At 39.6% G+C, this 21,568-nt stretch overlaps 1 protein-coding gene across 3 annotated transcripts in view; it reads right to left on the bottom strand.

Annotated features, from left to right (window-relative positions):
• The window catches only part of REEP3 (receptor accessory protein 3), a 100,409-nt gene that overhangs the window by 17,243 nt on the left and 61,598 nt on the right, over positions 1-21,568 (bottom strand). For 2 of the 3 annotated variants that reach the window (XM_032607640.1, XM_032607642.1), the window contains 3 exons: positions 7,325-7,401; positions 4,813-4,933; positions 4,317-4,430 (listed from right to left, as the gene is read on the bottom strand). In XM_032607640.1, coding sequence (XP_032463531.1) covers positions 4,317-4,430; positions 4,813-4,933; positions 7,325-7,401 — 312 coding nt within the window. Of the gene's footprint in view, positions 1-4,316; positions 4,431-4,812; positions 4,934-7,324; positions 7,402-7,701; positions 7,709-18,918; positions 18,923-21,568 lie in introns of those variants that run through there. The other variant, XM_032607641.1, reaches the window with a different exon arrangement.

The raw sequence follows: 21,568 nt of genomic DNA, 5'->3' as shown, positions 1-21,568 counted from the left end.
GCTTTATAATCTTACAAGCATACAAACAACCTTTTATGGAACAATTTTTATGATACTGTTCAATAATGAATAGCCATGAAGCTCTATTTCTTGTTGATCTTTGACATACTACATTATAACTGCAGATAGGGTCAGTCCCCAGTTTTTAGGGAAATGGCTTTTCCCTATGGACATTTAACACAATCTGATCAAGCCTAGAATGGAATTGATTGCATTTGCATTAAGTGAAAAATATATTTTAGTGGTTTTAAGATTAAAGCAATATATATTTATTGAAGAATGTTTGTAACAGAGAAAAATATAAAAAAGAAAGATTATTTGTAACCCATCACCCAAACTACCTATACATATTTATGTATTCTTTTAGCCTTTTCTGACTCATCATACTTTTAGAGCAGGGTTTCTCGACTTCAGCACTAACGCTATTTTGGGCTAGATAATTCTGTGTGTGTGTGTGGGATGCCATCCTGTGCCTTGTAGGATATTAAGCAGCATCCTTGTCCTCTACCTGAGATGCCACTGGCAGCACTCCCCTCTAACTTGTGACAACCCACAACGTCTCCAGACATTGCCAAATGTCCCTTGGAGGGCAAAACTGCCCCCAGTTGAGAACCATTGTTTTAGAGCATAAGGGGTTTTAGAAGTCAGTTTTTACCCTTGCATTTTACAGGTAAGAAAATAAATACTTAGAGAGATCAGTGCAGATGACTGCCCCAAATCTCACTGCTAATTAGTGGCAGAATCAGGGCTAAAAAATGCTGACAACTCAACTGCTATAGAATTCAACTTTCATTATAATATTGTGCTTTCCTAGATTGCAGAGAAAAAAATATGATCTTTCTTCTCCATTGTCTAAAGAAGTGCTCCCTTTTTAAATGGATGATACTAAGCAGCTGAATCTCCTCAAATCGTTTCACAAACAGAAAGCCATTAAAACAGACAGCAAGATGTCAGGATTTTTGACCTAATCATCATCATTTACAGTCAATAAGGTTTCAGAAATTTTAACTTTAATACTCTCATTTCTGTGATAATAGATTTTTTATAATATCTGCCAAAGAATTCACCAAGAAGAGGCTGCCAAAGAAAATCCCAAGAGATGGTTAATACGACTAAAAGTACTTTTCTTCATCTGTCCTTCGTCCGGCAGGAGTGTTGCTCATCTGTACAAAAGCCACCGGCATTTCTCGTGTGAAAGCTATGGGATGTTGAACATCCTCAGTAAAATCCTTGAAGCTCCTTCATATGCTTGTGCTTTGCTCAGCCAAAATAAACTTGTACACTGACCTTGGTAACAGATGCCTGGTAATGAGGTCACAGAACTGAGTAACATTTTCAGAAAATTGCTTTACGGTGTAATAAATGTTCTGATTAGATTCCTATTTTCATCTTTAACATGCTCAGGTGGTTCAACCTGGGGAAACTAGTCAGGGGTACTGCTGATCTTTAAAGGTCACACTGAGAGTCCAATATTTTTAGCCTGAAAGATATTTTTAACAAACCATATATTGCAAAAAAAAAAAAAAAGTTTAATAATTCTCAAGTCTTTCTATTAGCTTTCTTGCAGTTTCTCCTTAAACTTGACCTATTTCCTATTTCAGCTTCAATTTACTCTTCGGTATGAAGTGTCTGGTTCAGTGATTCTTCCATCACACTGCCTTTCTTTGACATCTCCAGAGATGAAACTAATTTCCCCTGCTTTAAAATAGGCACAGTAAAACTTGAGGCAAATAGTGTTAACATTATGCTGTGTTCAGCATATTTAATGACTATTTCTAATGAATAAAATCCAGTATGGTTGATGCCAACATTCCTGTGCTCATGAGGAGAATGGTGAGGGTTGCCTCACACGGTGAGCTTGATAACAAAAGGATCACGAGATCACAAACAAAAGAGAGCATTCCAAAGTGAATTCAAATCACAGGATGTGTGTTTGATTGTTCTGCAGTGGTAACTTAGATGACTTTTATGATCTCTGTTTCCTGCCTTTGAAGTGGGGAGGTGGTTTTGATTTGTTAAATGTATAAATAAAAACAAACATTGAACAACAAAGAAGCCAGAGAAACACAGGTACAGAATTACTTTTATAGCCTTTCTACAGCAAAGTGTTTCTGTGAGACGATGCTTATTTTTATTTTATTTTTTTTGTCTGCACCGTGAGGCTTGTGGGATCTTAGTTCCCCAACCAGGCATTGAACCCTGGCCCTCGGCAGTGAAAGCGTGGAGTCCTAACCACTGCACCGCCAGGGAATTACCAGATAATGCTTATTTTCATAGTGGAGGGCAAGGGGTAGGCTCTAAGCAACCAAAGATGAGGTAAAATTTTCAGTTAGTGAATACAGACATTCAGCTTGACAGTAGTAGCCTGTGAGGGTAAGGACTGTATCTATTTTGTTCATTGCTGCATCCCAAGCACCTACCATATGGTAGTCATTAAATACATACATAGGGACTCCCCTAGAAGTCCAATGGGTAAGACTCTGGCTCCCAATGCAGGGGGCCCGGGTTCAATCCTTGGTCAGGGAACTAGATCCTACATGCTGCAACTAAGACCGGGTGCAGCCTAAATAAATAAATAAATAAATATTAAAAAACATACATACATATAGATGTTAAATACATTAAATACATACATGTTGAATAAATATATCGGATGTTAAATACTGATGGCAGCAAAGTATGTATAAAATCAAAATAAATAAGAAGGGAACCAGGATAAGATAATCTAGTTGGGATTTCTGATTCCTCACACAGTTTGGAAGTAGTAAGTCAAAATAAAATAAATATCCTACAAAATAGTGACAATATGTAGGGAGGTGTCTCACAGAGTATGCAGGATTATAAACTATATTTAAGTGTTAAAGTGAAGAGAGCAAGGACTTCCCTAGTGGTGCAGTGGTTAAGAATCCGCCTGCCAAAGCAGGGGATGTGGGTTTGCACCCTGGTCCAGGAAGATCCCACATGCCGGGGTGGGGGTGGGGGCAGCAACTAGGCCCGTGCACCACAGCTACTGAGCCTGCGCACTACAGCCTGCAAGCCACAACTACTGAAGCCGGTGTGCCTAGAGCCCATGCTCCACTACAAGAGAAGCCACCGAGATGAGAAAGTCCACGTACCGCAAAGAAGAGCGGACCCCGCTCGCCCACCGCAACTAGAGAAAGCCCGTGCACAGCAACGAAGACCCAATGCAGCCAAATAAAGAAAAAAAAAAGTAAAGAGGGCAAATGGGATTTGTGTGCTTCTATGTTTCCTAAAACAATGTTCTAAAATGACTATATTTTCTAAGCAATTTTTGATGTCGAAAGTTAATTTTTTGCCATAGAATCACGGTGAATGTTGCTTTTAAGTATGGAAAACTCAGAAAGCATCTTCTTTGGGGTGTAAATAAATACATGTACTTCATTTGTAAAGTTAAATGATGCTAAATTTTGTAACAAAAGAAAGCAAGAAGCCCTCGGTCCCCTTCTCTCCATCCCCCTGCAGGCAACCACTTTAAAACCTCTACTTTCATATACAGCAGATGAGGATTTTAGTTCTCTTCCACCTCATTTTCTCCTCCTCGCCATCCTCCCAGTTGAGAAGTTAAGTCAATCACTGATGGTTACTTAGAAAGTCACACTCAGCACTTTCTGGATCTGAAACCTATTTTCCTTCCATACACTACACACCAAAACCAATTATGCTATGGTATTTAAAATAAACCACACTAATTACTACATGCAAAGAAATCCAAAAGCCATAATGCGAATTTTCACAGAAGGCATTCATTCCTTTGATAATTTGGCTTGCAAAACACAACACATGACATTAGTAATTGGCTAAGTAAAATCTTAAGTTTTAAGAACAGAAATTTTTCATGCCTTATTTTGAATAATCAGTTACCTCAAACTGGTTGAAGTATGGGTGCAGAAGTAAGCCAGAAATCCTACCAAGATATTGCCATGGACAGAGAGAGGGAAAAAACACCAAAGACAGAGAAAGAAAGAATGGTCATCTTTACTAAAGGTGATTTACTCAAAACTATTTTAAGGTTATAAAGTAGGAAAATTATGACAAAATGACATTTTCCAGTATGTTTTACTTACTAACTAGCTCTCATTTTGTGATCAATTAAGAGTTTCAAAATATCCAAGTTATAGAAAACACATGTTAAAATGCCTTTAAAATAATCTACTTGTTTTTTTTCTAGTATTACAAAAATAAACAGAAGGTAAATTTGTGCCAAAATTTTATAATGATCTGAAGTAAAAAGCCACCCTACTTTATTCATTGACAATGTGACACTGGATTAAAAAAAAAGGTAAATAAAAAATTACCTTCACTGCTGCAGTGACAGCAGCAGTAGCTGCTAAATTTAAACCTTGCCGCCCAAAGTTTACCATAGTCTCATAGCCTCGTTCCTTTGCTTGTACAATATAATCATCAATCTCCTAGAAAAAAAATCAAACCCATAAATATTAATTTTTTTTTTTTTTTTTTTTTCCCGGTACGCAGGCCTCTCACTGTTGTGGCCTCCCCCGTTGCGGAACACAGGCTCAGTGGCCATGGCTCACCCCAGCCGCTCTGTGGCATGTGGGATCTTCCCAGACCGGGGCACGAACCCGTGTCCCCTGCATCGGCAGGCGGACTCTCAACCACTGCGCCACCAGGGAAGCCCCCATAAATATTAATTTTATTTAAAAAGAGTATCAAGAAGCTGAAAACTGGGACTTCTCCCCCTTAACATAATAGTTTCACTCACTTTATAGCATATAGCATGTGATGATACACATTTCTAATAAGTGATTTGTGGAAATAATCTGTATATCTTACCCTTTCCTTTGAAGAAAGTAGTGGATGAAGGAATTTTCTATATATTAAACTTGCTCCTTTGGTATAGGGAGAGAGCAGCCATATGACAAAAGCAATCTTAAGCTCATAGTACAGGGGGAACCTAATGAGAAAAAATTAGAAAAAAACGCCAGTGAAAATAAAGTACAGACCATGAGGAAATTGCAAAAAAACCTTTTTACAAAGTTCAGTCACTGGGTTAAGTTTTCACATGTAAAAAGTTGTGATCAGGGAAACAACCATGTTTGAATTGACAAAATCTCATTAACTATACAGATCAGAGCAACCTGACCCCTGGAGTGATTCACACCTTCTAGTACAAGATTGCTCCGTTTAGACAAGCACAGCCAAGCTGCCAAACTGACTGTGGCAGTTCAGAGAGGGCATTAATAGCATTTATAACTATGATAGTAAGGTACACCCACCCTGTCTGCAGAGCGTAGCTGTTATGGCATTACCTGGACACACCTCCAAGCATCAGGAGTCACCTTTATAAGTACCAGGTGTACAGTGTTACACCATATACACATCTCCTTCCCTTAGGACTCCCAGAAAACGTCCCCTCCAATTTCATTTGGCCAGAACCGCAGCACTTGACAGACCTAAACTGTTCACTTGAAAGGAGAATGGAATTGCCATTGTGGTAACCTGGGAATTAGGGTAATATATCAATGCCCCTTCCCACTTGATTTTTCAGTGCCTTCTAGGTAGGCTGAATACACTTCCTCAAGCAATGACCATGGCTTTAGCCATGTGACCTGCTTTGGGCAACAGAATGTGAGTGTGACATATGTCACATGCAAGGAGATGCTTTAAATGCCCTTTGACTCCCTCACCTCAACACCCCCAACCTCTTGCTTTCAACTTTTGCTTTTTGCCACGAGAACAGCTGCTTCTTCAGCCTTGGTCCTTGAACAAGAAGACACTTAAAACTGAGCTGAGCCCAGTAAAGTTGCAGCCAACCATTTGTCCTCATATAGCTTGAGCAAGAAATGAATGTTTGTTTTTCTAACCCATTGTGCTTTTAGGGTTGTTTGTTGCCACAGCAAAAGTTAACTAATACATCATGAGGAGACCAGCATCTTGTGGTACATGAAGTACTAAGATACATGATAAAAAAAAAATCTGGGCTCTTCTGATGAGACAGATGGGCAGGGGGCAGTGAGGAATGACTCTTGTGTAGTCTACAAAGGGTCTCTGCAGTGCAGTTACAGAGGAGTTTCTGGACTATCATTGCTCGTGGTAAGCATTTTCTACGTTGTTTACTTTTCAATAGTGTATATGTGCTATATCTGCAATCAGGAAAAAAAAAAATAGAAGTCTTTAAAGAGAGAGCATTGAAATTTAAGAGACCTAGTATGGCTTGGAATCTGTGTTCTGCCACTTAAAAACAAACAAACAACCCTCCCCAAACCCCTACACCAAAACATAACAGGTAAATAAATGAGCTGTGGGACAGAGGAAGAGAAAGATCAATGCAGATACTGAGAAGTTGAAAAATAAAGGCAGGTCGTTAAGAACATTTAAGTCTGATGACTCCTGTTTTTTCCTAGCAATCCAATGTGACCTAGTGTGCTATGAGAATATGATGAGAATAGCAAAGTCAGAAAGACAGTTTAAGCAGAGAACAGTTAAATGTTTGAAACAGATGCAGGAGGGAATGGAAGTAGCCACTGACCAAAAGCAAGTAAAGGGAATCGTGACTTTCAAACTGATACCAATATGAGCAGCTGATTGATTTTTTTCAGCTCAACTGGTAGCCTGGGTAAAGAAGCAAAGAAAAGCAATTGTTGGGCTAATTTAGGATGAAGGTTTGTGCAGCAAAGGCGGTTGAAGATAGTGGCAAGGTAGTAAAAGTTTAAAGAGCTTGAAAGGAGGATTTCTCCAAATGATGGAAAGGTATAGATGGAAATACACTACTGAAATACAGCACAAGGAGATTCAAGTTGTTCCATTAAGTACTGCTCCTCAGTAAAATGTTAAATCCTCGAGGATATAAACATGCTTTAATTCTGCCCCATGCTGTTTGGAATAGAGCAGTCAAGGAGCTGGTGTTGGGGGGTGTTTCTGTGTGGATTTGACATCATCCAGTTTGAATGTTTGTAGATGAGACTTTTAAGGATGGGGAGGGAGCGCTAAAACCAGATGCTGTGGGATTCAAAAGAGGAGTCGTTTAGGAAGTAATCAAGAAAAAATAGTCTGAAGTCATCAGTGTGGAAAAAAGGTAACGACAACCAAGTTTTCTCTATTCCAAGGTAGTGGGAGGTGTGTGGGAGATGGGCAGGGAGTGGCATGTGGGGAGGATGAGCCGCCTTCACCTGGGGGATTTCAAAAGGAAAGTAATGTTCTTGTGGGGAACCCACATGAAGAAAATGATACAATGGATAATTAGGTAGACTGATCAAATTCACTCAGTTAACAGCCGGAGCAGGATAAGAACTCAGGACACCTGATCAAGTCTATAGTCTGGCCTTTTGTCAACACTAGAACTTACCAAGCAACTGTCTGATCTGCTACTGTTTCAGTCACAGTATAGAGAGCAAAGACAATCCAGTACATCATCCATCGAACCTGTAAGACAATAAAAATATGTATGAAATAATAGACCAAAGTTATCTGCAACTCTGAAAAACTGCATATATCATACGTAGTATGTTGGATTAAATGCAGAAGGCGATGGTTTAATTCTCAACAGGTTTTATGCCTGAGTTCCTCACATCACTACATCAGCAGTCTTGGGATATAAGAATCAAAGAATAACAAATCTCTAGGCTTTGATGCAATATAATGTAGGAACCGAAATGAGAGAATTGAAAAAATAGGACATATTTTTCTTAACTGGAGGAAAATTCTTTAAAAGATCTTATCTACATGCTCCCTTATGAAGATTACTAGCTATTTAATTATTATACAAATCATATAGTATATGTATGATATGACCACATTTAATCTTTATTCGTCTTTTAAATTTTGCATTCCTTATTTCTCAATATATAGAAACTATTCGGAAACCAGAGAACAATCCTGGGTTTGTTACACCCATAATGCTAGTCACCGACTTTGCAAGTCTAAGGTTAGTGTCTTCTTCCTCTTGCCCTAAATACAAGCCTGTAATCTTTCACATATCCTTTTCCTTCTACTCCAATACCACAAGAGTAGTTGCAATAGACCAAATGTTTGTGTCCCCTCAAAATTCATATGCTGAAATCCTAACCCTGAATGTGTACTAGAAGGTGGGGCCTTTGGGAGGTTTTTAGGTCATGAGGGTAGTGTCCTCATGAACGTGAATGGTGTCCTTATAAAAGAGACCCCAGAGAGCTCTCTCTGCTCTTCCACCATGTGAGGACATAGCAAGAAGATGGCCATCATAAACCAGGAAGTGGGCCCTCACCAGACATGGGGTCTGCTGGCACTTTGATCTTGGACTTCTCAGCCTCTTAAACTGTGAGAATAAATTTCTGTTGTTTATAAACCACCTAGACTATGGTACTTTTGTTATAGCAGCCTGAAAGAACTAAAACAGTAGTTCAGGACATCTTTACCTCTTGCCTGGAATAGAGCATCCTAAAAGGTCCTCAAGACTCTGGTATCTCTGTACCAATCCTTTTCATGGAATGCTGCCATATTAATTTTATCTTGAACTCATTCTCACAAATGAGTGAGAATATACCTTTCCACCTTCCTAAGCACAGAGACTCTCATCTCTCATGTACGTTGGATTTTCCTTAAGGGTTAAAATATCTGCTTTTCAACCTAGGTGTCCATCGACAGATGAATGGATAAAGAAGATGTGGTACATATATACAAAGGAATATTACTCAGCCATAAAAAGAAACAAAATTGAGTTATTTGTAGTGAGCTGGATGGACCTAGAGTCTGTCATACAGAGTGAAGTAAGTCAGAAAGAGAAAAACAAATACCGTATGCTAACACATATATATGGAATCTAAAAAAAAAAAAGGTTCTGAAGAACCTAGGGGCAGGACAGGAATAAAGATGCAAACGTAGAGAATGGACTTGAGGACACGGGGAGGGGGAAGTGTAAGCTGGGACGAAGTGAGAGAGTAGCAGCGACATATATACACTACCAAACGTAAAATAGCTAGCTAGTGGGAAGCAGCCACGTAGCACAGGGAGATCAGCTCGGTGCTTTGTGACCACCGAGAGGGGTGGGATAGGGAGGGTGGGAGGGAGGGAGACGCAAGAGGGAGGGGATATGGGGATATATGTATACGTATAGCTGATTCACTGTGTTATACAGCAGAAACTAACACAACATTGTAAAGCAATTATACTACAATAAAGATGTAAAAAAAAAACCCTCCACTTTCTCAATAATACACAAAACTATGGCTAACAATAATACACAAAACCATGACAACCATAGGCCAGCGACTGTACTAAGTGCATCGCATATATTAATTCACTTATCCCCACAACAACATTATGAAGTAGAAAACAATTACATGATTATAAGGAAACGGTGGCAGAGAGAGGTAAAATGACTTAGTCAAGCTGCCCGACTCTGGAATTGGTGCTATTAACCAATTTTGCCACGTACAGAAAGAAATGTGAGGAATTGCTGAATGCGAGGTCCAAGAATAACCACTACTTCCCTTGTTCTCATCCCAATAAGATGACAAAAAAACAAAAATTAGGTCTCTATAATTAGCTAGAAAATTGACCTATTTAGTTTTAATACAGATGCTTGTTTGGTATTCCATAAACAATAAGGAACTATAACTCAGGTAGCTTTAACAGTTTTCTATGTTCATGGAGAAATCAATTAATAATAGCCAAGAAAAACTTTTGAAGCAATGTGTTGTGACATATGCGTAATAATTTACCCAAGAGCTTAGAAAACTGCCTGAAGCAAATAGTAGGGCACGTTATCTCTATCTAAAATACAACGAAATTGATTTATAAGATTATCATCTCAAATTAAAAAAGAAAGTTAGACCAAATATTCTCTTTAGTTTTTCACTTTTCATAAGTTATCTTAAATCCCTCACTGCTGCCAGCCCAGTTCCAAGCTTTTGTCCCAATATGGGGATTTTCTTCCAGGGCTAAAATCCTATGTGTTTTTTCTCCCCGCCCCTTTCTATTTAAAGGAAAGTGAGGCTCTCACATGAGTTCGTTCATTTAGCTTTTCCAAATCAAACAGTAATTTAGTACTCTTACCATTCAATTGTATTCACAAGGTTATCCCCTCAAAAAGAAATGAAGAAAAAAAGCCCCTGCAAACAAAACAACGCACTTTCACTGAGCTAGAAGGGACCCTGGTGGCGATCAAGTTTTTTGAACTACATAAGCCTTTATTGAAAAAAATTGTAAAACAATTACAAAAAAACCAGCTCTGGTTGGTCCTCCCATTCTACCCACCGTCGGACTCTTGAGGAAACTCCAAGAAACCCTATTGCTCCATGGGGCAGAGTTCGAAAATAAGTAACCTGGCAAACTCCTCTCATTTTACTGAGGGCCAAAGTAAGCACGTTGTGCAAGGTCGCCAAGCTGGGAAATGGGCGCAGGAGGGCACAGTCTACTTTGAAGCCTGAACCAGGCAGATTTTCAAACAAGCAGCTGCCATCAGACCAATCTTTTCAGCTCTCTCTTCCCTCTCCGATACTCAGCCTGGGGATTTCAGTGTAAACTTTACCACCTTCTTTCCTGGGAAAGTGGTGGCTTGAGTTAAATGGTCTCTCTCATAGGAACTTTAGGAAACTTTCAGAAAAATAAATGATTTAAGTCAACGCTTGTTATTTTTCATTATTTTACTGTTTCACAACCGTCATTATGGTTGTGATCTTCCAAATGGATAACAACAATAAAAAATACCCCACAAGGCTTCCCTGGTGGCGCAGTGGTTGAGAGTCCGCCTGCCGATGCAGGGGACACGGGTTCGTGCCCCTGTCCGGGAAGACCCCACATGCCACGGAGCGGCCGCGCCCGTGAGCCATGGCCGCTGAGCCTGCGCGTCTGGAGCCTGTGCTCCGCAAAGGGAGAGGCCACATTAGTGAGAGACCCGCGTACCGCAAAAACAAACAAACAAACAAAAAAACCCCAAAAAACAACAACCCACAAATAGTCATAATTTACCTGTTAATAGGGTTGAGCAGAGGTGAAAGGAACTGCACAGATACCTAATGTTTGGTGATACTCCCTGAAAGACTACTTCTCAAATAGACTAGAGCTGCTACAGTCCCACAGGTTTCAAAAGCACCCTGGCTTCAGTAAAGTCAAGTGTTAATTCAGTTTTCAAATTCATTTAAAACCCCATCAAATAAATAAGTACTTTCACGTATATAATGTTTATCTCTAAAAAGAAAAAATTTATTTAGGTTGTGAGAACATGCAATAATGCCAAAAATTAAAAAAGGGAGAAAAGAAGAAAAAGAAGGCTCTATCTTTTTAGTTAAAAAACAACAAACTATATACTCAATAGGGTATTCCTAGACATTTCCCTGAGGTATCGGCTACAATTTTATATAAGCAAAACTCCATGGTTCTAATTTATCTTTAATGAATATATTCTTTGACAATCTGCTCTCATAAACTTATGGATTTTTTTTGTTGTCCTCATTAGAAAGATGGACCTTAAATATAGTTGAGTTGAGGTAATAATTAAATGAATTCAATGAGTGTGTGTTATTCACAGGAACAAGCACAAAGAAAGTTAACCTTGAAAAGATATTGCTTTCTTTTTTCTGTTAATGGTTGGGATTTTATACCAAATGATTACTCAGCAAAGCTTTCATTAAAACTATACCTCAAGGCTGCTCAGCCTACTGTTTAAGGTCTAGCCCAAAGGAAATAACAGAAAGAAGTCAAGGAGAGAAAGAAAAGAAGGAAGGAAGAAAGGAAGGAAGGAAGGAAGGAGGGAGGGAGGGAGGGAAGGGAAGGAGGGAGGGAGGGAGGGAAGGTAGGAAGGAAGGAAGAAAGAAAAAAGAGCAAGTCACAAAATTAGAATTATAAATATGTGGAGATAAAATATTCTTTAGATCGACAGAAAACATCAATAACAAAATGCAATACTAAAACAAAAAACTAGTAGGAAAACAATCACACTGATAATCTTATGACTGTATATAACCAAATATAATAGAAATAAGTGTCATTAAAATGTTATGCAAATAAAAGACTGTAACTTAAAAGGTAACTGTAATAAACCACAATCTACCTTTAAAATTACTGGAAAAAAAAATTGATGTTCTTAAGATAGTGGGAACAAGTATTATTTCTTTCCAGTTCAGAAACAATTGGTAAAATCGACAAAACTGTTGTTTAGATATCTTCATGAGAACAATGAGTAGTAAGAAAGCTACTCAGCTTTTTCTTAAAATTCTCTTTGATTCCAGGGAATTGAATTATCCAGCAAGGTGGAGCTTATACCTATAAGCACTAAGATGGACACACACACACATCCTACTTTTGATTAATCTTTCATATCAAACATAATTTAGACTATTCCTAAGGACTCAGGTGGGCTCATTATATATAACACTCATTGACACAACTGTAGCAAACCCTACCTACTTCACATCATGGGAATAGAAACAGGAATATAACAGCTTCTGTCCTCAAGGAGTTAACATTTTACTGGGGAGAAAAACAGGTAAATAACAGTGATTTTAAAAATGTTCTTCTGTTTTTACTACATTAGATACCCTAGTTCCCAGTATGAGTCAAGAGAACAAGTTTGAGGAAAGCTTATTAAAGGGACTATTTATAAAGTTGTGGGTGAGGTTCAGGAAAACCAACAAAGGATAGTAGTTCACCCTTGAGCTAGAGACAGCAGGAACTGACGTTATCCCCTTGGTGTGAAGAAGGGAGGACAGGGAAGGGTTTCATGGGATCCAGACAGGGTAACCGTAGGGGAGAGCTGTAGCCTCAGGTAGACAGTCACAGCCAACCTGCGGTGGCAGGGAGACCAGTACTCCGACTGCACGCTCACCCTGCCATCTGATCTTCTGCAGGAGCCTCTCATGAGCCAAACCCAAAGGGAAGTCAGACATAATGCAGCCTGTAAGGATCGGCCTCCTGGGCCCCAAGTGAGGCAGAGCAAGGTGGAGCGTGGGGAAGAAACTCCCCTGGAGGGGCAGGTGGTAGGTCCCAGCGCTATTCAGCCTGTCTGCTCTTGGAAACATATCAGGAATCAAAGTCATTTCTCACCCCTTCCACAGACACCTCCCCAGGGCACATGACCATCATCTCCTGTCTGGATTATCCCTATAGCGTCCTAACTGATCGCTCTGCTTTTTCGGGTCTTTTGCACACATCACTGAGTGTCTCCTTAACGAGCAGGTCATTCCTTTGCTCAAACCCCTCTGATGACCCCCCTCACGATTCTTACCTCAGCCTACAAGGCCCTGTGGATCTGGCACCTCAGCTGCCTCTCTGGCCTCATCTTCTCCTCTTCCTCCTTCCCTTGTTCTGCTCCAGTCACATTGGCCCTTTACTGTCCTTCCTGTGTACAGTAATGTTCCTGCCTCAGGGCCTTAGTACATGCTATTTCCTTGTTGAAATGCTCTTCCCTCAGTTTCTCACTTGCTTCAGGTCTCTGCTCAAATATTTATCCAAGAGGCCTTTCCTGACCACTTGTTTAAAATAACAATGTCGTTCTAACTCCCTTATCATGACTTATTTTTCTCTTTAGCACATATCACATATCATAGACACATCTAACAAATATTCAATTTTTTTTCCTGCCTTTCCTCACTAGAATGTAAACTCCAAGAGGACAAAGACTTTCATTTTTTTCACTACTACATTTTTTTCACTACTAAATCCTCTGCGCCTGCAATTCATAAACATATGAATTGTTGCATGAATATGGGGCTGCACAGAGCTTAGTGTGCTCCTTTACGTCAGGACTACAAAAGGCTGGACAGTAGACAAGAGGTAAAGACATGACAATTAAATATAGAGGAGTCTTTTAAGAGACCTGGTTTAAAAAGAAAAAAAAAAGGGGAAATAAAAAATAGCAGGAGGCAAAAGGAAAGCGTGTGTACAGCCTCAAGGACTGAACATTTTACTGGAAAGATAATGAGATTCAAATTATGAGAAAGCAGGAATACTTAATGGAACAAGATCTTGAATGAGACAGACAAGAATAATATTAGAAAGAAGAGTGGGATCAAGAAAGAAGCAGGGGGACTTCCCTGGTGGCACAGTGGGTAAGACTCCACACTCCCAATGCAGGGGACCCAGGTTTGATCCCTGGTCAGGGAACTAGATCCCACATGCATGCCGCAACTAGGCGTTCACATGCCACAACTAAGAAGCCCACGTGCCACAACTAAGACCTGACGCAACCAACCAACCAAATAAATAAATAAATGTTTAAAAAATAAAAAGAAACAGGGATGCATATTCCTCTGGGATAGAAGGAAAAGAAAAGAAGGGTGGCCATGTTGGGAAGAGGGCTGAAGTGGTTCATAGTTGAGGACCTCTATCTTTACTCTGCAGTAGGAGGGCAGGTCATATTTTAAGGCTGGGGATGGGTGGGAAGGACAGTGGACTTGAAAAGAGTAGTAAAGGTTTTTACAAGTTGTCTATATGGATGGAAAAAGACCTGCCTAGTGTAGAGATGGAAGAGGTTATGTGACCAAGGATGCTCTCCACTGCACTGGGTGTCAGAGCTAGGGGGCTGCAAAGAAAGGTCTAGGGTGGTGAAACAAGACAGGTGTGGAGGTGACAGCTTGCTGTCCATAAAAAGACAGAATAACGGAGTGGCGGCTGGGGAGTGGCCCAGCCAGGGCCGTGCTTCTCAGTCTAACTTCTGAGGGAGGAAGGGCCACGTGTCCTGTTCTCACCGACAGAATCTTAGCTGAGGCTTTTGAGTAGGGCTGGGTCTCCCCCACAGGCTCTCTCCCTTCCTGTGGCTGGGAGGGCAGGGGGCAGAGCAACCTTGGAATCTATTTGTTCAAGATGGGCAGGGCCCTAGTTCTTACACGGTTGCTTGAGAAGCATTTCTTGCTGAAGTCAACACTAACCTGGACTGTCGTGTGAGAGAGGAAAACATTTCTGTATTCCCTCGGCCGTTGCATTTTTTTCCCACATTTTGTAATTATAGCAGCTTAGCCTACCCTAATATAAAAGGCTATCCTCTAGTCTCTATGGAGAGCGAGAGAGCAAGGCCATAGTAGCCACGGTTCCAGAACTAGGTGGACATTGGTCACAGTGCCATTGGCTGCCATCTGTGACATAGCTAATGCCCTGGTTGGCAGTGATGGGTGCTACAACCACAGTGATGTGGAAATGGAGAAGAGGACTTTCCTTTTAAGAAACTCTGGCTGAGATATCCCCAGGGGACTCTCAGAAGTATTGGGGAAGAAACTGGAGGATAGGCAAGATTGATACTCTCATGCAGCAGACTGGGGCAGAGTCAGAGAAATACTATTTCAAATTACTATTGTGATCCTTTGGCAAGTGTGGCTTCTATCTGGGTGAATTTGTTATCATTTGTATTGTCAGTATATGTGACTTAAGGCAATCCCCTGCTACTTTCAGTAGGCCAAGGAATCAGATAAATAAGCTTGTTAGAAATATGCATAAAGTTTAAAGTCATTATATTCTGAGTGGTAGGCCAAGATATCCAAAAAATAAAATGCATAAAAGTCGGTGGGAAGACTACATGAAAAAAGTTGTTCAATGGTCTATTCTGCCTACTTTGTTTTCTTTCCCAGGAGTACACTTAATGCCTACTACAGTACCTGGTACAAAATAAATGCTCAAAAATATTTATTTAAAGAATTAGTGACCTGGGCTAACTTATAAGCAAGAATATAATTTCCATTTTCCCGAAGTATTTGGTAATAAAGTTCTTTTGAAGTGGTCACAATGAAATGGCAATCACTTATCAATTTTGGGACACTTTACCCACTATATGTTTCATTACTAGAGAAATGTGATGAATGTTTTAATTAAAAATAAAATATTTATAAATAAAAGATTATTCAAATAGAATGTTAAAATCATTTAAATATCAAAATGAATTTATTTTCTAAGAAAATGTACTCCTGTAATTAGGCAAGTTCTTCTGAAAATTATGGAGTCAACTGTGATATAAATAAAACCATAGTATCTAAAATTACATTCTGGTTTACATAGTGCATGGATCAGATTATCCTACTTAACAAGCCAGCATTTGCTGTATTACTCAAAATCCATAAGGCTTTTATAAAGACTTAGCATTTCGGAAACCCAGACAGTCATGTGATAGTGTTCTTGCTTTACTCTCTGCAAGGAATTAGGATAGTTTAAGCCTGAGTGAATACTGTAAAATGAATGTACTCATAGGCTAAATTTACTATCAAAAGACCATGCTCCATTTAATAGGTATGCGCTTACCTACCCCTGATGCCAAAAGAAAAGTAGGCCTCATTTCATGGGTTTTGAACATTTTTCAACAAAACAAGTTTTTATGATTTAACATTCTTAGACAAAATTTTTAATGAAATTGACTTAGATCCCAGAACAAACAAATAAAGCAAACAAAAAGTGAACTGTGACTGTAAAATAATCCTCATGATTTCCATCACGGAAGTTGAGACCAATGCACAGGCCTATTTACATACGGGAATATCATGTTCTGATGGGAGGCTCATTGCTATAGATTTGCGAGAGTTATGGAATAGTGGTTAGGGCATATTAATTAAAAAGCATTTTTCTTAAATTGCATCTCTATATAAGTTATTCTTGCTATGCTATGAGCATTGTGATATTATGACAGCAATGATATTAACAATGATGTATGTTAAATCAGCGGTCCCCAGCCTTTTTGGCGCCAGGGACCGGTTTCGTGGAAGGCAATTTTTCCACGGAGGTGGGTGGGGGATGGTTCAGGCAGTAAAGCGACCAACGGGCAGCGGTGGGGAGTGACGGGTAGCGGCAGATGGAGCTTTGGTCGCTCACCTGCCGCTCACCTCCTGCTGTGCGGCCAGGTTCCTAACAGGCCGTGGACCGGTACCGGTCTGCTGCCCGGGGGTTGGGGACCCCTGTGTTAAAAGATATAACTGTACTAAATGATACTTGCACGATGAAAGAAAAAGGTGATATATTAATTTGACAAATATTACTCAGGGCCTATTACAAACAAAACCCATTGACATAAAATAGTCATAAACCTAGATGTCAAGGCATTCCTACCCCCAAGAAGCTTTCATGGGAGGGATGAGTAAAAGAAGACATATAAAAGGATAATAATAAGCGATCACTGGCACTTGTGTGTTGGATCCAGCATATAACTACTAATATTTTTTACATATTATATATTCATTTGCCTTGTATGAATGAAATTTCTTCATTTCCAAAGGAAAGCCTTCCCTCACTGCCTCTACCCCTCTCCAAAGGTCATATATAACTTTTGTGCATGCTACTTTCTCTTTGTGGCATATCTGTGAAACGGTTTGTATAACATCTGTCTCTGCTTTTTGACCCTGACAACCAATAGGGACTGAAATTGTCTTGTTCATCATCATGTTCCCAGGACCTAGCACCCCTGTGCCTAGTAAAGCAAAAACAGGGGGAGCCTTTTACGTAACAGTTTCTTAATTTTAAGATCTGAATTGATGTAAGATTCAAACAAGTAACTCTGGACTGCAAACAGCAATTTATAACATACAGCATAGTCTATTTTGTCAAAGTTGTTTTCAAAGTTTTCAGAGATTAAACAACTTTCCAATGTCTCTTAATTTCAGATTCTTTGAATTATAAAGCAATTAATGCTTGTTTTTAAGAAAAAATGAAAAATTACACATGCCTAATGATTTCAATTATAACCACACTAAGTAAATCCAGGGCATAAAATGCTAAAATATGCTTCACTGGAAAAAAATATCCTTGCTGAGGCTGAAAAGAAATAAACACTGCTGAATTTCAGACCACCCAAAGAGAACTTTATTTTCCGACCATTATTAGTTATTCCCTCAAGTCAGTTCACCTAAAACACTCATTCTATACCACATTTCAGAGACCACAGACAGATCTTCTAACAGAGATTTCTTTAGAAACAGTATAGAGTTGAAAAGATTTCTCCTGTTTCACTAACATTATGCAATAATTTGGTTACTTCATAATGATTTTTCCCCATTAAAAACAAAGGAACAAAATGTGAGAAATCAAATAGAAAAACTCCCTCTTTTATCCAACCCAGATGGCTCAATTATGGGATTTTTCCCAGAGCTGTGCTAAGTTAGAAGCATGCTTGAAAATAAGCTAGTTGAATTTCATTCCACAGTGAATAAGACCTTGGTTGAAATAGTTTTTTTTTTTTTTCTTTAAAAAGAGGGAGGGGCTTCCCTGCTGGCGCAGTGGTTGAGAGTCCACCTGCCGATGCAGGGGACACAGGTTCGTGCCCTGGTCCAGGAAGATCCCACATGCCGCGGAGCGGCTGGGCCCGTGAGCCATGGCCGCTAAGCCTGCGCGTCCGGAGCCTGTGCTCCGCAACGGGAGAGGCCACAACAGTGAGAGGCCCACGTACTGCAAAAAAAAAAAAAAAAAGAGGGCGAATGCGTTGGAGGTGAATATGTTAGACTAGGACTGATTTGGACCTCCTTGACTTTGGGGTACTTCTTCCCCCATTGACCCACTGTCTTCACTTTATAGCTTTCCAGGACTTGGATGTTTGGGAATCGGTTATACTTTCAGACGCTGAACTTGCAGCAACATGGTTTACCTGCCCTTTCCAGACGTCACTGCCGAAGACCTCACAGAATATCCTGTTGTTCTGAGGAAGAAAGCCTCACATTATACAGATGTATCTGGTGTTAAAATCAATTAAAATGGGGTAGATTGTAACTAGAAATGGATATTCTTTCACAAGATTGCCTTGGTCTTCCTCCATGTTCTTGAATCACAGAAGCCCCATGTATCTCATCCCTGACCTCAGTAGTTTGAGAAACTTGAGAGAAGGAAAAAGTGCAAAAATGTTTAAAAACTAGATGATAATTAATTTAAAAGGGGTGTTGAAAAGAAGATGTAAAAAGCAGGAACTGCTTACAGGAACTGTTCCCGGGAGCAGAATTTAGGAAGGAATGACCTCTGAGTTCAAAATAACTCTCTGCATCCACACTGGCTGAGAATTTGCACTTCACTTTTTGTATTACTTAAAGTCCTATTGATTTATGAGGGATAATAAATATCTAACAGAGACACCGCTCCACTTTTGATAGAACCACACAGAATTTCTCAGGATTTTAGCCTGTGACAGAGCCTATCCAGGCAGAGAGGAGTAAACGGGGCTCAATGGCCATCCTAATTGTCATGTTTCCATGCTAGATTGTCATCGTACCTTCTTTATTCCCTTAGTGTTCCCAAAGTCTTGGCCCATTACATTTCCTATTTGAGGCATTCCCAAGGGCTGGCACCACTTCTTAGGAACGTAGGTCCTCCAATTCCTCATGCATCTTCACATGGTCAATTCCACCTTGCTATTTCCACAAGTGAACTAACCTAGCCACTAAAAGGTATGCTCTTTTCTCCAGGTGACTGACAGGGCTATGACTGACACAGTAAACGAAAATCTTCCTTCTTTAGGTAAGATACTACTTTCTATATACAAGTTGTAGCTTTATGTTATAGGCTCAACCGCATGCTTTAACATACAATAACCATTCAAACAGTAAGAGCCAGCCTTTATACCACATGGGAAAACGGCTTCATCTCGAAAAGCAAACACTGGTAAAGAAAAAACGCCAAAAGCTCCGGGAAGAATAAATCTGTCATGACTGAAAGTGAGTCTGGGTTATCAAATTACTTTCCTTCAAAAGCATGTGCAGCCAGCCTCACACAGAGAACTGAGGTTCACATTTGGGTGAATGGAGAGAGAGGCAAGTTACAGAGCACTGGATAGTTGGGGTAAGGAAGGGATGGATGTGTGCCAGAGTGCAGGATAGTATGAAGACCCCAAGTAAACACAGTGAGAGGAAGAAAAAAGTGGGAGGAAAGGTACAGGAAGAAAGGTGGATGATTCTCAAGAAAAACGTCACTGATGTAGAAATTTTGTGTATGGCCAGCCCTACAACATGGAAGCTAGGAGAAAGTCCAACTCAATATCCTTACCCTCTTAATAGTATTATACGGTTAATTTTGTTAAAATATTATTTTTCTATGATATACTCCAAGTTGCTAGTCCATTTACATACAGATGTTTTCTAAAACAAACTATTTGTTATTTCATGCCCATCTTCCTACATAAACTTATACTAAAAAAAGCACAACGTGGTAATTATTCACTTTTCACAATACAGTAAGATACCTCTTAATCAATGCTTTTCGATTTGGCTGTGGATAAGAATTACTTGGGGATTAAAAAAAATTATGTAGGGCTTCCCTGGTGGCACAGTGGTTGGGACTCCGCCTGCTGATGCAGGGGACGCGGGTTCGTGCCCCGGTCTGGGAAGATCCCACGTGCCGCGGAGCCGCTGGGCCCGTGAGCCATGGCCGCTGAGCCTGCGCGTCCGGAGCCTGTGCTCCGCAACGGGAGAGGCCACAACAGTGAGAGGCCCGCATACCGAAAAAAGAAAAAAAAAAAAAAATTATGTAGATTCCTAGGCCCCATCATCACGTGCAGAGAGAGGGCAGCTAGGTGTTTAAAAGGCAAGCTCCAAAAGTTTTTAATATGTAAGCAGACTTGAGAACATGCACAAAATTCTTGCTACCTGAAATGCGGTCTACAGGCCAGTAGCATTGGCATCATCTGGGCACCTGCCAGAAATGCAGACTCTCAAGCCCAGGCCAGAACTACTAAATCAGAATCTGCATTTTAACAAGATCCCAGGGGGATTCCAATGCTCCTCAAAGTTTGAGAAGCACTGCAGCGGGAGGCTGCTCTGTGTTTTTTCTGAAAATATCACTTAGAAGGAGGTGGTATCGTTCATGAAAAGAATGTAAGAAGAGCCTTGGCTTTGGAGAAAAGATGAACTCAGTTTTGCATGATAATGCTGTTTAGATGTAAACAGTTTAAATGTACCCTTTTTTTCATAACACTATTTAGGCACATCATCATTACAAAAAAAAAAAAAACTGAAAAAAATAGAAGGAACTGAGTCTTTAGCCTACTTCTCAGATTTATAGTCAAACAACATGTCATTGGCAAAAACGTCCTTAATTGGTTCTAATAATTTATTCTGGCAATCTTCTTAAGAAGAATATAACATAATAAAACGGAATTGTTAGATCTTCACTTAAAAGATGCTATTGAAAACCTTTGGAAGTTAATATAATATTTTAAAATAAAATTACTCAACTCAATCTACTTCTGTGACTTTTCAAGACCTTTTGATGAATTTTTCCATTTTACCTGCAGAGTTTGGATCTGTGGTTTTTAAAAAAAAAGGAATCAGTCTATATTTATCCTGACAGACAAGAGATAGACAAAATTTCATATATTTGTATAATTCAATATATTTAAAAATTTTAGTTTTTCAAAAGAACTTCATCTTTTTACAATCTATTACATTTCTGAAGTAACATCTCTCTCATGAGCTTTTAAAATTACATGAGGTTTTCTGAAAGATGTTATTTTTCTTACTTAGCTAAAATCTTCAGGAACAGCTCTAGCTTTTATACTTTTAGGAGGACCCTTCACAGTGTGATGGCAATCTGGCTGACAATCTGATTATTACAGCTGTAGTTGATGAAGCACTATATTACTAAAATTACATAATGGGAAGATGATGTACATATCTGAACATTCCAAAGGTAGATCCTGGTGTTGTGTAAAAGAGGAAACTTCCCT

This window comes from Phocoena sinus, chromosome 16 (assembly GCF_008692025.1).
Source record: "Phocoena sinus isolate mPhoSin1 chromosome 16, mPhoSin1.pri, whole genome shotgun sequence".
In the NCBI taxonomy this organism is placed as follows: Eukaryota; Metazoa; Chordata; class Mammalia; order Artiodactyla; family Phocoenidae; genus Phocoena; species Phocoena sinus.
This window is presented reverse-complemented; position numbering and strand designations above follow the sequence as displayed.